Source organism: Lingula anatina, chromosome 1, assembly GCF_051362555.1.
Source record: "Lingula anatina isolate TDL-2025a chromosome 1, LinAna3.0, whole genome shotgun sequence".
Classification (NCBI taxonomy): Eukaryota; Metazoa; Brachiopoda; class Lingulata; order Lingulida; family Lingulidae; genus Lingula; species Lingula anatina.
The window spans coordinates 12,353,208-12,367,743 of record NC_141767.1 but is presented as its reverse complement, the minus strand read 5'-3'; the positions used below and the strand labels follow the sequence as shown (position 1 = coordinate 12,367,743).

Here is a 14,536-nt window from a genome sequence, read left to right as displayed (position 1 = left end):
GAAAGGAAAATGGTGATAAAGTAAATTATATGTTTGCAAAAAGAAACAACATGCACACTGAATTTGAAACTAAAGATTATACAGAATTATCGCGTTTGTTTTTATTTACAGTTAATAAATGTGCATGTTGAATGTTTTTGTTGCGATATGAATATTGATGAATATTGGTAAATATACACATTTTCCCTACGAGCCTCATTTTATTCAATGATATCTCTGAGGAAAGAGAACACCGACTTGTAAACTAAATTCAATTTAAAAGACACATTTGTTTTTTATTACTATTTGTACACTTTAATTATATTTTATTTAATAAATTGGATCAAATTAAATACAGAGTTAATTTTTATATTTACAATACCAACTCCCATGATGCCGTGCGTTATTGTCATCGGTTGTCGAGACAGCAAACAAACCACTCGACTTTATGTGTGAATTGCAGTTTTCTCTGCTGCAAATTCAGTACTTGCTGTCGAAGATGGGGAATAATTAAAATATTAAGTGGTGAGTTTAGATATCACTTTGTATTACATATTGTCTAAAAGATTCGGTAAGACTTGCACATTAGTATAGGGCTTGGTCCCTTGCAGTGTTTGGATGCATGTGTCATAACAAGATGCACGATGATATAAAGTATTTATATCCAAGACATATTTCTGAAATAATTAAAGCCTGTTATTGACACCTCATGAATACATCGTTACATTATATCGTAGACCATGACATCAAGATTTACTATAACATTCAGGAGTTGTACTAACCAACTAAAATATATTATTATACTATACAAGTACATTACACGTGCTTTATTGATTATACTGTATCTATATTATCTAAATTCTAAGACTGTGGACTACAAATAATATTTTGGCCTACCTTAAAATACTACAAATAATATTTTGGCATACCTATATAAATGTAGATAAATAAATTCAATTATATATGAATTACTTGGATGTATTACTGATAAATTTTCTAAGAACTTAGATGCACAAAAGCCAAAAGCTTTAAAAGTTTAAAATCATTTCATGTGACACACTGCAGAATGAACTGTAGAGGAAATACAGAAAAAAAGGAAGTAATGAATTTTTTAAATCCCAAATCCTGCTACCCTCCCTTTGAATCTGACCAAACATAATAAGTGAAAAACTAATTTGAAGCATTTTGGCTAAGGTGTATTTAAATGATCAATAACTACAATTTTTGGAACTCAGAAGAAATATAGATTGATTTAGTTTTAGCCAACTGTCAAAATTACTGACCAGCTGCTGTAGCCAGGATTGTGAAAACTTGTTTTGGGCACCATACTACCAGTATTGATTAATTATTGTTATTGTAAACCTGTACATAAAAGCTCTTGGGGAATTGTTATCAGTTTACCAGGCACTGTGTATATTGATGCTAGGTGACAGGTGTACATGTCTCCTTTTGCATAATGTACATGGAGGCATTTGGTTTTCAAAATGAAAGTTAAGTCATGGGATAAGCATTGTTTGAGTGAATCTTCGGTTGATGTGTAGGAAAAGCATTGCACAGTTTTTGGTAAAGAAAATTATCTGACTCTAGAAAAGCTGAAACAAGGTTTGTATTATTTTTCATTGATTCTGCGTTCAAGGCAAGGGATTTCAAACTTCTGACAAGAATACAATCCGTTTTTTTTTTTTTTGTAATATTAGTAGTGTTTTGTCAAATTGTTGACTGATATGTGGTTTAGTCTACCTGATAAAAATTGAACATACATGTAAGAAACTAAACAGTTTACTTGGTATCTGCTGTTTTCAGGATCCACTTTGTCTTTACCAAGGAAAAGTTCAGATAACTAAGAAACCATGGCCACTTTGTCAGAAACAAAGCGTGCTAACCTTGAGAGTGCTGTTCTGTTCATGCAGCAAGAACATGCCACAACTTTGAAGGGACTGCATGAAGAAATACAGACTTTGCAGAAAAGGTGCTCAGGTAAGACTTGATTTTTAAAGGCAGCATTTGGTCTAACTTTTATTTTACATATTTTTTACTAACATGGGTCAGGCCCAGAAAATATGTTTTGTTCATATATGATATGGTGATGTGAATTGGATAGATGTTTTCTGCCAGGGAGCAATATTATTATATGCATTACCTGAATTAGTAAGTTGATTTCATAACAAAGAAGTTGATATGATAGTTTCTGTGATGTATCTAAACTATTATTAAAATGCCATTGTCAAAGAAGAAAACCTATAAAACCAGACTTGAACTTTTCGTTTTGAAAAAAGACACAGTTTTCTTAGTTATGAAACATGTTGAGGAGGCAGTAGTCTCAGAGCCTGCCTGTGGCTTAAATATATTTGCTAGTCATTAACTATGAATGTGATCAATATGAATTAGCAGTTGGCCAAATCAATAAACATCTAGTGATCATGGGGGTTAACATGCATTTTCAATCAATGCTGAAGATTAAACCTTTAATTATTCATACTTGGTTTGATTATTTTGCTTATCCCTTTGTTTTTTTCCCTCTTTTCAGATCTTACTTTTCAGTTGGCTATGCAATCGACTTCTTCATCTCAGGAAGGTAAGATATTTTAAATATATATTGCCATCTAATGATAGAGAAAAGTTTTCATTTTGTAGAAAATTGAAAATTCTCAAAAAAGTTAAATAAGCAAAAAGTAAATAAATAGATAAAAGAAGAAGAACATAACATTTATTTTACTGAACATATGGGAAACAATTTAAAAGAAGAAAAATTTGAGAAGTTTCTCTTGAATTGTAAATTGATTTGTAGGTTAACACTTGCTGTTTATTTCAGATGAATATAAACAAAGAGTAGAGGTTTTAGAGAAAGAAATTGCTGAGAAGAAGAAACAGGAAGAGGAACTATACAAGACAATAGACAAAAGGGAAGCTAAAATAATATCTTTGGAGCAAGCTCTCAAAGCTTTTGAAAGGAAGCAGTTTGTGGAAATCCAGACATTTAAATCAAAGGTAACAACATTAGAATCTGCACTGAATGCAAAATCAGATGAGGTGGTGCTATTAAGAGAACAACTGCGCCAGCAACGGGGTGTTGCTGGACAAAACTCTGAAGATCCTGTGCGCTCTAGTTTTTCACCTGCTCCACCAAGAGAGGGCACTCCCACATCATTCCACAGATCTCAATACAGAAACAGGAAGGCCTTGGTGGATGCTAATGGACAGCCTGTCATTGCCAGGAAACTCAGTTCATCATCTGGCAGCTCTCTGGGCATGCGGCCTGTCTCGGGTCGACGTTTGCCTCAAACCCCACAGCATCCTCAGCCCATGCCAGATCCTACACCTTTCTTGCATGCACAAGACTCTGACCCGCATCTGTTGTTGACACGACAGGCAACAACAGTGCTGCCACCTATACGTGGTGGTAAGGAACCTCGCCACCATACCCAAGCTGTCCTTATACACCGGCAGAAAAATAAGACTGTTATTGCCAAGGACCAAGGTTCCCCAACTCATGTTACCCCAGAGGTAGAAACTCTGGCGGTGGATAGAATCTCTTTGAATGATAATCAGCAGTGGAGGCAGACAGAGCAATCCAATGGGAGGGAATACTAGAGGTGCTTCAGTTGAATACTCTTTTTCTCAGTGGCCATAAAATGATCTATTTTAATGTGAGTGAAATGAGATGAGTCATTTCAATTCTGTAGGTAGAAAATTTTGGGAGCTTATGTTTATTATTGTGGAATTTAAAAAAGCTAGCTGGTTTATTGATGTATTGTTGTAGGAGATGTTTTAGTGTACGTAGATGTACTTAATTTATGTGAAGTGTATGGATGTGTGCATCACATGGTTTAGTTATCATCTTTAATTGTTGGGTGGCTGCAACAGCACCATAGCTTTAGAATGGTAATGTGCAATGTAATGTGTAGCTTTGAATGTTAACACTATATTTAAATTGATTCTGGGTGAAGAACAAGTTTCTGTAGTATTTATTGGTACCTTAACTTTACAATAATGTTATTTATGACACAGCATGACATTTGCCAATGAAAAATGACATTATGGAAGTATAATGAAATATACGTACTAGACATACACTTTTTAAAATTATGTAGCTTTTTCACATTACTGCGTTGTTGAATTTCAAGTTAAAAATTGACATGAATAAATTGCATTGTGAAATAATATTTGTGTTTAGTAGTCAATGTTTATGACTGTTTGCGTTACATACTATCTCCAGAATTAAGAAAAAACTATTATGTATGTAGCAAATAGTATTTATTGACCGTTTTTGTTTTCATAAACATAAAAAACCTATGTTGACAAAACAAATTTGGAACATCTTCATTAACCTTATAATGGACTATAAGGAGAAATCAAAAATAAAAAAAATCACTTCATTTGTAACATCTAAACTACCCCTAATTGTAAATATATATGAGAACATATGTTAAATACAAAAATATCACAGACTTGTTTATCATAACTCCTAGTAATTACATGCCTCTAATTATTCATAAAATTTCTTTGAAATTTAGTTGTCATAAATGATTCTGCATTATACTCCAAAGCATTTTGCTCTAAAACCCCTCAACACATCATACTAATACAACATGCAGAAAAAAGAGACTAACAATAAGAATACCCAATTCTATCATTTTCTTCTTAAATCACGATCCATACTTAAAGTTGATTGTTGAATTTCACTTCATAAGTTATCTATTAACTTGCCTCCTGTTAAATTTATTACTATACAACCTAATAAAGAGATGATAAAAAGTATAACTTCTGTTACAACAACAGGCAAGTAAAATAACCTGAGGGAATTACACATTTAATATGTCTAGCTAAAACTATGTAACTAATTCCCCAGACAGTATAAACAAAAACAATTAAAGGAAAATCACTTTCAGTTTTGATGTCTACCATCCAAAGCCCTGCACAACCACAAAACTGTCAATCACTGTGTAATATGATACTAATGCTATTTTTCCATTATCTATCCGGACCAGTAAATATAAAGCAATATTTGCCTGAACTGAGGTCTTTCAGGTGAAACTTAAAGAGATAAGATATTTGCTTGATATGCTACTATTCCTAACAGAAATACCCATTTTACTTCCACATATTAAACAATAACTTTCAAAAAAACTGAACTGCAAATATTTTTAGCTTTATTTGCTTTATATAACACAAGCGAGAATCCCCTCGTCTTTGTCTGCACTCTGTCCTTCTAGCATGCTTTTTAAACTAGATGAGTCTCTTCATCTAAGCATAATAGTTGTATTGGCAGCAAGACTGGTACATGAACGAGTATTCTCTCCTTGGAGACTGAAAACTCCCATTATTTTATACTTCAGAAACTTGGCATACAAACCATCCTAAATAACCCCAGGTGGGTTGATCCCGCATAGGAAGCACAGAAATATTATATCTTTGATCAAATAAAGTTGATAGTTGTCCACTCAATAAACAAAATCATTGAAGTGGCAAGTTATCCACATTTTCTCTGAGTAAGCATGCAGTTGATACTACTAGTGTTCCATTCAGTCAATAGAAGCACCTTAATAACAGAAACCATCATCAAGCTTAGCAGGGCATCAGTGCTTGGAACTAGAGTAATGTAAAAGTGGTGCATTTTCATCATTAGAAGCACTGAAATAATGGAAGCTGTTTTCACATCTTGTTGTTGCATCTATCTCAGGTGCTCTAGTACAGTGACATGCGTCACATCCCCTGTATACTAGTGAGTTCAGCAGGGCTTGCAGAGGATTGACTATGGCCTGAAATGAAGAGATAAAGTCAACTTTCAATTAACAGTATTGGAATAAAACTGATGCCATAAGTATAATTTCCATTTTAAAAAAATCAGAAAGACAGACCGGCGCAGCCCCATGAGTTAAACGTATCACCAGATTGTTATGTGATTCAAAGTGAGAAAATATTATGCCAAATCTATTTTCAGGTACAACTTTATAAATTTAACTTGGAGAATTGTAACATTTTTCATCTAGGTGTGAAGCATCTGTAAAACCTATGGAAATGCAGAAACTAACCATAAACTCAGTAAATTCTCATTTTAATCTAATAGAGTTAAAACTAATTGGCAGAATTTACATCAAAATGTGGAAGTAAAATCTGAAACACCCTTAAGTCTATGCCAAATAAATAGACATGTAGCAATATGGGTCCCAATGTAGGCACAAGTGGTTCATTCCAGATTCAGAGTATCACTTGTAGTTATGCAAGAACATGATACCAGTGCATAAAGCATATAGCAATGGAGCATGTGCAAGAGGTAATGATAAAAACTTTTTGATAGTGTTAATCATTCTGCTGATAAAATTGATAAAGACTTATTTGTGTTCCCCTGTCATTTCATTTTGAATACATAGTTTTACTACAAATCTTTTATACATACCATGATAAACCAGATAGCTAGGAATACCCCATACCAGCCATCCTTACTTTCACCTATAGATAAATCTGAACCAAAGTGATGGTGTATAAACAACAGTATACCATTTATGATATTGGGCAGCCAGCTAAAATTAAAAAAGTTTAAATGGGTGTATAAAATGTCACACAAAACAAACCTAAACACCAAATAAGCACAAAGAATACTCATTCTGCAGCAAAAGAATGCAGATAGATATTTTTGATGCTGCACACAGCTATAACATGCTATATACAGCAAAGATTGATGACAATGATGCTATCTAATTTAGAGTTTTTCACATACATATTAATCTTTTTAATCTTGATCAATTTCTCGTTTCTAAGAGCCATTTTCACTATAAATCATATTTGAGTATGCTAGAAAAATATCTTACAAACAATCTAGGCCTACATGTATTCCATGACTAAAAGTATGGCACCACACTTAGAATTATATTTATTTACTGATGTGTTAGTTGTTTGTGGATATGCATTGCTACATGTACAACTATACTAACAATACATTAACTGACAAGTATATATCACTACACAGGTGACATAATTTCATGGCACTGAGTACAAAACAATTAAAATGACCATCTTAGTGGATAAAGGGTGAAAGTATACTGCTACATGTGTACTTACCACACATAAAATACAGCTGTAACTAATGTGAATCTGTCCTTGATTTTGGATATGAATTTTCTCTCCAGGTCTGTAAATGTGGCTCTGGCACTCGTTATTAAGCCTTTGACTGTAAAAACAATCCAATCCACAAATTTGTAGGAAACCCCCAATAACAATAATTATACTGAAAGAAACACTGAAACATAGGGTGTTTCCAAATTAAAACCAGAAGCAAATCTGGCAAATATACAGACACTTAACAGAAAATGTTATAATTTCCATTGCTCCATTCTAACAAAAACAAAACATTCCAATAAACAACATTTTTGTAAAAATAATCTGATCATGCCAATTTGCCAAAAGGCTTTTTAATAAACATAGCTTTTCATCAAATATGAAGTACAAAAAACAAAACTACTTTTGGCGATTATAAGGTGAAGGACATATTTGTCGGACAGCAGTGGCACAGACAGACACAGCAATCATAATATTTATAAGGACATTCAGTACCAGTATATGAAATAATGATTTGTCTTAGGAAGAAAATTTGTCTATGAATTGAAATACATGCAGATACTTACTGGCTCTTGCTGAGAGGAAATAAAGCACCGGGTTGATGATCATGACAAACAATATTGGAATGTATGTCGTTAAATAGTGTGGTAAAAGGTATCCCTCATTGTATTTACACCTATAAAAGGGAAAAATTCTTAGTTAATTCCTTCGCTTGTGGCAAAATATTTTGTTCTCACCAACTTACTATGTTTGAAAAATAGAGAAATAAAAGGGGAAAATTTTTTCATCCGGACCATATCAAGTGGATATATATATATAATTTATTGGTCACAATAAAGGGATTTATGTGTGATGAGGGTATTAATGTGATGTAAGATGCCCAGGGAAACTCCCAGAGACTAAGATAAGCTCCAGATGTTTCTTCCCTAATTACAGACAGGATGTCTTCGCTTTGTATTTCACGCTGTTAAGTTAATTACTACCAAGTGACACTAGTCAGATACCAGTATAGCAAAACCTGATTGGACAGTACAACCTAGTCTCATTATGATCAGCCAATCAGAATCATAAGGAGTTCAGCTTCACCAAGAACAAAGAACACTCTCTCTCACTTCCTTAGAAAATTTTAACCTAGCAGTACATGCTCAGGAGAGAAAAGTTTTTAGTGAATTTCATAAAGTTTCTCAAACCCAACCCTGTCCCTCCCTAATGTTTCGATTAATTAACACTACAAAACAATTATTAATTCTATGTATCATTATTATATGTATGGTATTTATGTTTAGAAACATTTGACATATAGGTAAGCCTCTATGTGTTAGCAGTTCTCATTTTGTTTAAGTCAACATACTGGGCATAACCTTAGCATAGGGCACATATGGCAGTTATAAGGCCAAGAGAGACAACTCTATTAGTGGGCTGTCAGAGCATTGAGGAAACCTACGTCCCCTTCCTGAAGGGTAGGGGTTGCGCAGCTCGCTCTCAGCCTCGGCCGAATTTTGGACATAAAATTTATCTAAAACATATTGCCATGTGTGGGCCCTTTTTCCCTCCATCTTTGCTGAAATGTAAATTATATCTTTAAGCTTGAAAATTATATAACATGCATGATTGTCATTCATAGATTTATATCTAACTCTCAGTACTTTTCATTCGTACTTTGAACATTAATCAAAGTGCAAATGTCAATAAAATGACATTTTCAACCTACATCTATTTGATTCTGTTGTTTTGTGTATGATAACAAAATTTGACAGCAAACTAGCCGCGGCGACTCCTCTCAATTCATGCACTCATAAATATATATACTAGTATAAATGTCCCAGAAAAACTTATTTCTTACGATTCAATGGAATTTCAAGGTGCACTACTTCCTGGTTTTGCCTCAGGTACGTTTTTTGTTTTTGTACTGAATGTCACATGGATGTTATAACACACAGATGTTGAGCAAAGATGTTGAGCAAAGATGTATCACACAGATGTTGAGCAAAGAGACTTGTTTATTATTTTGAAATATTCAAATCAAAAGCCCAATATATTATTTTTTCATCTCCTACCATAGTGCAATTATTTTAGTAGTAAAAAATTACTCTTTAAGGCTTTATGACTTACTGGTTATAAAATTAACTAGAAAGAGAAATAAAGTGTCTGTAGGATTATGCTTCCATTATTAACAAGGATAAGGTTACAGCTTTTCCATACATAAAGTTTAGTAAAAATTCCCCCCATCCAGGAAGAATGCGCTTACGAATACCACTGAGTACTAACAAAGGAACTATTACTCATAATGCTGCATCCAGGAAGGTTATCAGTGTGATGCTAATGCCCACCTGATTATAATGGCTCAAAGATCAAAAGCCCTTTTGAATGAAGTTGTAAACCTCACCGATAAAAAACTCTTAAATGTAAAATTGTTTTTATTCAAAATGCAATAGAATTTTGTAAAAAATTAAATTGAAAAATCTCAATTCAATGACCCAAACTTTGTACATGTAATACCTATTTGAACAATTATGTAATAAAATAACAGAAAAACTTTTTTCCACAATAACAAAATTGTTCCATAAACAGGTTAAATTTTCCAGCCTCTACTCCTTCATTTTTATAAGTGATACTTACTTGAGCAAGAAAGGGGTATAGAGAGGCAATATTCCACCAAAAGCTAGAATCAAGGACAACCCCCAACTTAAAAGGTGATACAACCATGGTTTGCTGTAAAATAATCATAAATTTTCCAATAAATCCAGATCTGTTTTTACAGTATCATAAGACATTATTCAGGTGACAAAAGCAATACCTATTGTTTGCCTTATTTAGTTTTGAAAACTGATTTAATTATAAAGCTTCTAGTAAGATCATTCATTTGACTGAAGAGTTAAGTATAACTAGACAGCAAAGCTGACAAATATTCAGACACCAAAAAGGATATATTTTATTAGTTTAATAAATTATTCTCTTATTAGTATAACATGCCACAAGGCCCTGCCTCCTAGGTAGAAAAACACATTTAGTTCTTTAAGAAAAGATTTCCTTTATTTTACAACATTAAACAAATAATTCAAATAAAAGGATTGCTAGCATCTAACCAATGTACATGCAACCTGTCTCTTTACCAAATATAAACAAAAACAAAAATATGGTTTGGAAGTTATAAGAAGAACATCACCAAAATTGTGCAAAAAAGCAATAATTACTGTAAATGTAAACTGATCATGCCGATTTTCGAAAGTAATACTGGATGATGTCTTGTGTCGAAAAGCGACAGCTGCAGGGACAACACAGACAGACAGACCATTCAGAATATATACAGACAATTACAGTGTCTGTGTATAAAAAGTCACCATTGCCACATCTGATCTTAAACAAAAAGGTATTATTTTGGCAATATGAAGTTATCTTTATTGTTATTATTATTATTATTATTATTATTATTATTATTATTATTATTATTATTATTATTATGTAAAAATGTCAATACTTTCAAGGTAAATAAATTATGAATGCCACAGATAACACTTACGGATTTATTTTACACACAACAAGGTAAACATCAATGGCATATGAGAAGGTCCAGAAATATGTACATAGGAAAAAGAAATGAATCCATGCCTGTAAAAAAAAAAAAAACAAGGTATTTAACAGAATTAACCATCATCCTAGGCTACTAGGTGAAACTCAGATAACAGTTGCATAGCCTAATTCTGATTCTAGACAAGCATGCATGTTTATCTTATTTTATCTGCCAAATCAAGTTAAATCACGACATATTGAAATTAATAATTAGATAATCATATATCAAAGCCACTCCTATGTATTAAAGTACAAACAATGGTTATATTTAAAAACAAATACCACACTCAGCAATTTCATTTACATTTCCTGCATAGATTTTATCAAATTATACTTGACCCCAAGACAGCAGCATATTCTGCAAATAGAGCATTAAAACCTACTACAAATATCTGTACTAGATCAATATTTTGTCAGATTCGATTTAATGCTCAGTTTTTAAGGGAAGTCTTTTTAAATACTTCTTATAAATGGTTTACTCACAGAGCACACTGCACAAAAGACATTGTCAAAATGAGCTGCAGGATCTTCCAAATGTCCAGTAATTAACTCTTGGTCACCAAGCCATAGTGCAGACCTGAACAAAATCCCTGGAAATACCAAAAAGCTTAAAATCCAGAAAAAATAGAAATGTCATATCAGTTTTAAAGTAAACATGTTTAAATGGCAATCAGTCCTTATCATTTAAAGGATATAAAACTTTAAATGAATATTTAGAAATTAGAATCAATATGGCTTCTGAATTTGTATCCTTGAAAGTGATTTTTTCTGTTAACACCTTACCAAAACAAGCCAACACATCTGCGACAGCTAAAGCACTGATTATTGTTTTCTGTGTTTTTCCTGAAACTGTCTCAAAAGCTGTCCGCCTGCTTCTAGCTTGACCAGTCTGTGATGGGGCTGCACTGTGTGATGTGCCCAATACTTGGATAAGAGCTCCAGCTATGCTTAATACTGAGGATATAATGCAGACAATGTTATATGCCTTGAAAATGTTATCATTCTTCTGAATGTCTGATATCCCACTTTGGTTTTGGCTAACATTGAGGAAGCCACAAAAAGATTCCAAAGTTGGAGATGCCATTACACTGTTTATGAACAACTCTCTGCAGCTTTTAATTCCTGAGCCTCTTTCCTGAAAAACACCAATAAAGCTATATCAAATATTTTGGATTACAAGAATTCAGATATTTTTCAGTTCACTTGATTTTTACTTTCTACTGAGATCAACTGACTGAAAATTTGGTAATACCCTTCAATGATTCACTAACATGACATGACAGACCTCAAATACATGTAATGCAGTGATAATACCTGTATACCATGAATAATTACAGCACCCATACAGAAACTGCTGAGCAATGCAATCAGTGTGCACTAGGTTTTGAGAAACCTACTTTTTGGCCATACTGATATGATAGACATACATATAGGGGTGTATGTAGAACCAATACTAGATATTGTAAGATAACATTCTAAAAGTAAAAGCTTCACTCACTCAGGGACCATTCCCACAGTTATTTGGATCGATCTATCTCCCTGGAGAGTCTCACTACATTGCTATCAACTGATTCGGTAGGCATGACAGACATTTAAGCCATTTACGTTGATAGCAATTTAGGTTGATCCATATGGAGCGATGTAGGCAAAGGAACCTAGTCCTATTCTACTTTAGTGCTTCTGACCTCTCAAATTACCATGAACAATCACTGACTGCATTTTCTTAATAAATGACTTATAAAAGTAATGGTATGTATTGAAGGTATTCCACAAATTATTTTAGGAATGTGAAACCAAAAGTGAAATTTTTTTCTTGAGGCAAAAATGCATTTATTGATTGAACAAAAAGCACAGGATATCCAGAAGGTGAACTGTTGGTTACATGTTCACATGATATCGCCTAACAAAACATGAAAAGATTTATAAGATTTTTTTCATTCAGGTTTACACTTAAATAATTCCACCTTAAGTTATGCAATTTCAGACCAGATACTCACATTAACTACTCTTCTTTTCATGTACAAAAAGTAAAGAATTGAAGGCACACCTTGACTCGCAAATTCCCCTTCCATCAGCTGATTCAAGTATTATGAAGTGAAAATCAAACACTCTAACACACTTGGTGCACGCAGCCTGTAATTCATTAACCATGATAAGAGAACCAGACACAAACAAGTCTGACCAACTCACTCTTCAACATAATACAACCACAGCATCTGCACGTGGCTGAACATGCATCATATATGATATGAAAATATACTTTCCTGTCTACTACTAAAAGGAGGGTCATTGGGGGGGGGGGGGGGGGGAAGAGGGATAACTTAATGATTTTATTTCTTAATAAAGAAACATCATAGTATCACATTATAGTTTTTGTTCAAAAGAAGTTTAAACAAGAAAGCATAGGTCTATTAATTTGATTTTTTAACAAAACAAGGTATCCTAACAAGTTACTGCAAAATAACTCCCTAATCTACTCATGCATATTTGCATCACAAAATTCAAAATTTCAGATTATTAAATAAAATATTAATGTTTTTACATACTTTTTAAGTCTATAAGACAGGTGAGATCTTTGAAATTCGTACTCAAAATTTATTGATAATGTGGACACGTGGCTTAAATCACATAAATAATATACTTCACTATGCATACTGAACCTATAATGGTACTACCAAACCATTGAAACAAATAAACACTATCAAAAATTAACCATTTACCACAGACACCTTCATGAATCTCAAGTGTTTTGTCATGCATATCTAAGTGTTTGTTTTAATGATGTAAGCATTGGGTAAATAAGAGAGCTGTACATTGTGTGGTAAACAAGGTCAAAGCCTGGTCATCAAATTTACATCAATATGCAAAACAGTCTGGACCTGTTCAGTAGTCCAAAACTAGTCGCAACTAACCTGTAATCTAGTCACCTGTGTGCCAAATTTGTATTGTATAAGTAGGCGAAGAGACAACTTCAATAAAACAAAAGTCAATCTTTGTTTCCAGGCTGAACAATGAAGACAAATGTGTAATTTTAACACCAGATTAATAGTCAATGATAATATATACTGTATGTCACCACACACTGTACATCTACAGTACATTTAAACTGTCTTTGAAACTGAACATTTTTTACATTATCATGAGAAAAAAAAAGGAAAATAAATGTTGTATGCAATAGTCACAGCAAGTGCTCATTTTTGACAAAAAATGTAAAAAAAAAAAAAACAAGGTATAAGCAAGTCCAAAACAACAAAAACGAAAAAATGTACACTCATTAATTGTTGTAAGAAATTTTAAATGAATATTTGTTTATCACAAATCAAGCTAATTTAAGACACCAGTGCATTATGCACTTTTTTATGGATAGATATAGAAGTCTATCCACTGTATATGATAAAAAAAACTGAGGCCTTCAAGTTGACACTGTACGTTACCAAAATAAACCTCACAGTTCTGAGTTATAAAGACTACTACTGAGTACATATATACATGTATTGTGAATATTTTAAATTCTTAATTAATTCGACCTTAATTATCAAATAGTTTGAGAAAAGTAAATGACATTATGATAACGTGTCTCCAATCGTGGCTCCAGTCCAACAAAAAACACTTTTTGTCGAGCATATTACCTTGATTCAATTTGATCTTTTTCAGCTGAATTATTTGGTCATGTGCGGATCTGTCAAAACTCAAAACAGTTCCCACATTCAAGTCTGCAACAGTCTTATTCGCCTTACGTCAGGTCAGTTCCATTATTATGCGAGTCTTATAGTGTGTAAATTCACACTGTGCATAGATCCTTTACGCAGCTGAAAATTTGCCAAAACCCATAAGCCCTTGACAATATATACACACAATTCTGGTCAGGAGTGTTGATATTAGCAATTTCACCGACAGGGCATGATCAAGACAACCCTTCTAGCTATTCTAA

General features: G+C 33.1%; 2 protein-coding genes across 3 annotated transcripts; one reads left to right on the top strand and one right to left on the bottom strand.

The window, feature by feature from the left end:
- Positions 1–356: 356 nt before the first annotated feature.
- Positions 357–4,140, top strand: LOC106170623 (coiled-coil domain-containing protein 92). Its single transcript, XM_013550589.2, has 4 exons — positions 357–504; positions 1,783–1,956; positions 2,507–2,554; positions 2,792–4,140. Exons 2-4 carry the CDS (start codon positions 1,830–1,832, stop codon positions 3,568–3,570), a joined length of 954 nt encoding a protein of 317 aa, XP_013406043.2. The 5' UTR covers positions 357–504; positions 1,783–1,829; the 3' UTR covers positions 3,571–4,140.
- LOC106170622 (G protein-coupled receptor 143) lies at positions 3,929–14,474 on the bottom strand. Of its 2 annotated transcripts, XM_013550585.2 has the most exons (9): positions 14,235–14,474; positions 11,389–11,740; positions 11,089–11,195; positions 10,556–10,644; positions 9,655–9,747; positions 7,602–7,711; positions 7,039–7,147; positions 6,377–6,500; positions 3,929–5,738 (listed from the first exon to the last, which is right to left on the bottom strand). In XM_013550585.2, the coding sequence occupies exons 2-9, from the start codon at positions 11,687–11,689 to the stop codon at positions 5,556–5,558; spliced, it is 1,116 nt and encodes a 371-aa protein (XP_013406039.2). In that variant the 5' UTR covers positions 11,690–11,740; positions 14,235–14,474; the 3' UTR covers positions 3,929–5,555. The 2 variants fall into 2 exon arrangements, with proteins under 2 accessions (XP_013406039.2, XP_086858065.1); XM_087001939.1 differs by lacking the exon at positions 9,655–9,747.
- Positions 14,475–14,536: the final 62 nt, after the last annotated feature.

Excerpts from the sequence above, each read along its gene's own strand:
- LOC106170623 (XM_013550589.2), top strand. The coding sequence starts at position 1,830 with ATGGCCACTTTGTCAGAAACAAAGCGTGCTAACCTTGAGAGTGCTGTT. Across the intron at positions 1,957-2,506 it reads TTTGCAGAAAAGGTGCTCAG|ATCTTACTTTTCAGTTGGCT; the intron begins GTAAGACTTGAT and ends CCCTCTTTTCAG. Across the intron at positions 2,555-2,791 it reads GACTTCTTCATCTCAGGAAG|ATGAATATAAACAAAGAGTA; the intron begins GTAAGATATTTT and ends TGTTTATTTCAG.
- LOC106170622 (XM_013550585.2), bottom strand. The coding sequence starts at position 11,689 with ATGGCATCTCCAACTTTGGAATCTTTTTGTGGCTTCCTCAATGTTAGC. Across the intron at positions 11,196-11,388 it reads AGATGTGTTGGCTTGTTTTG|GGATTTTGTTCAGGTCTGCA; the intron begins GTAAGGTGTTAA and ends TGGTATTTCCAG. Across the intron at positions 10,645-11,088 it reads TCTTTTGTGCAGTGTGCTCT|GCATGGATTCATTTCTTTTT; the intron begins GTGAGTAAACCA and ends TTTTTTTTACAG.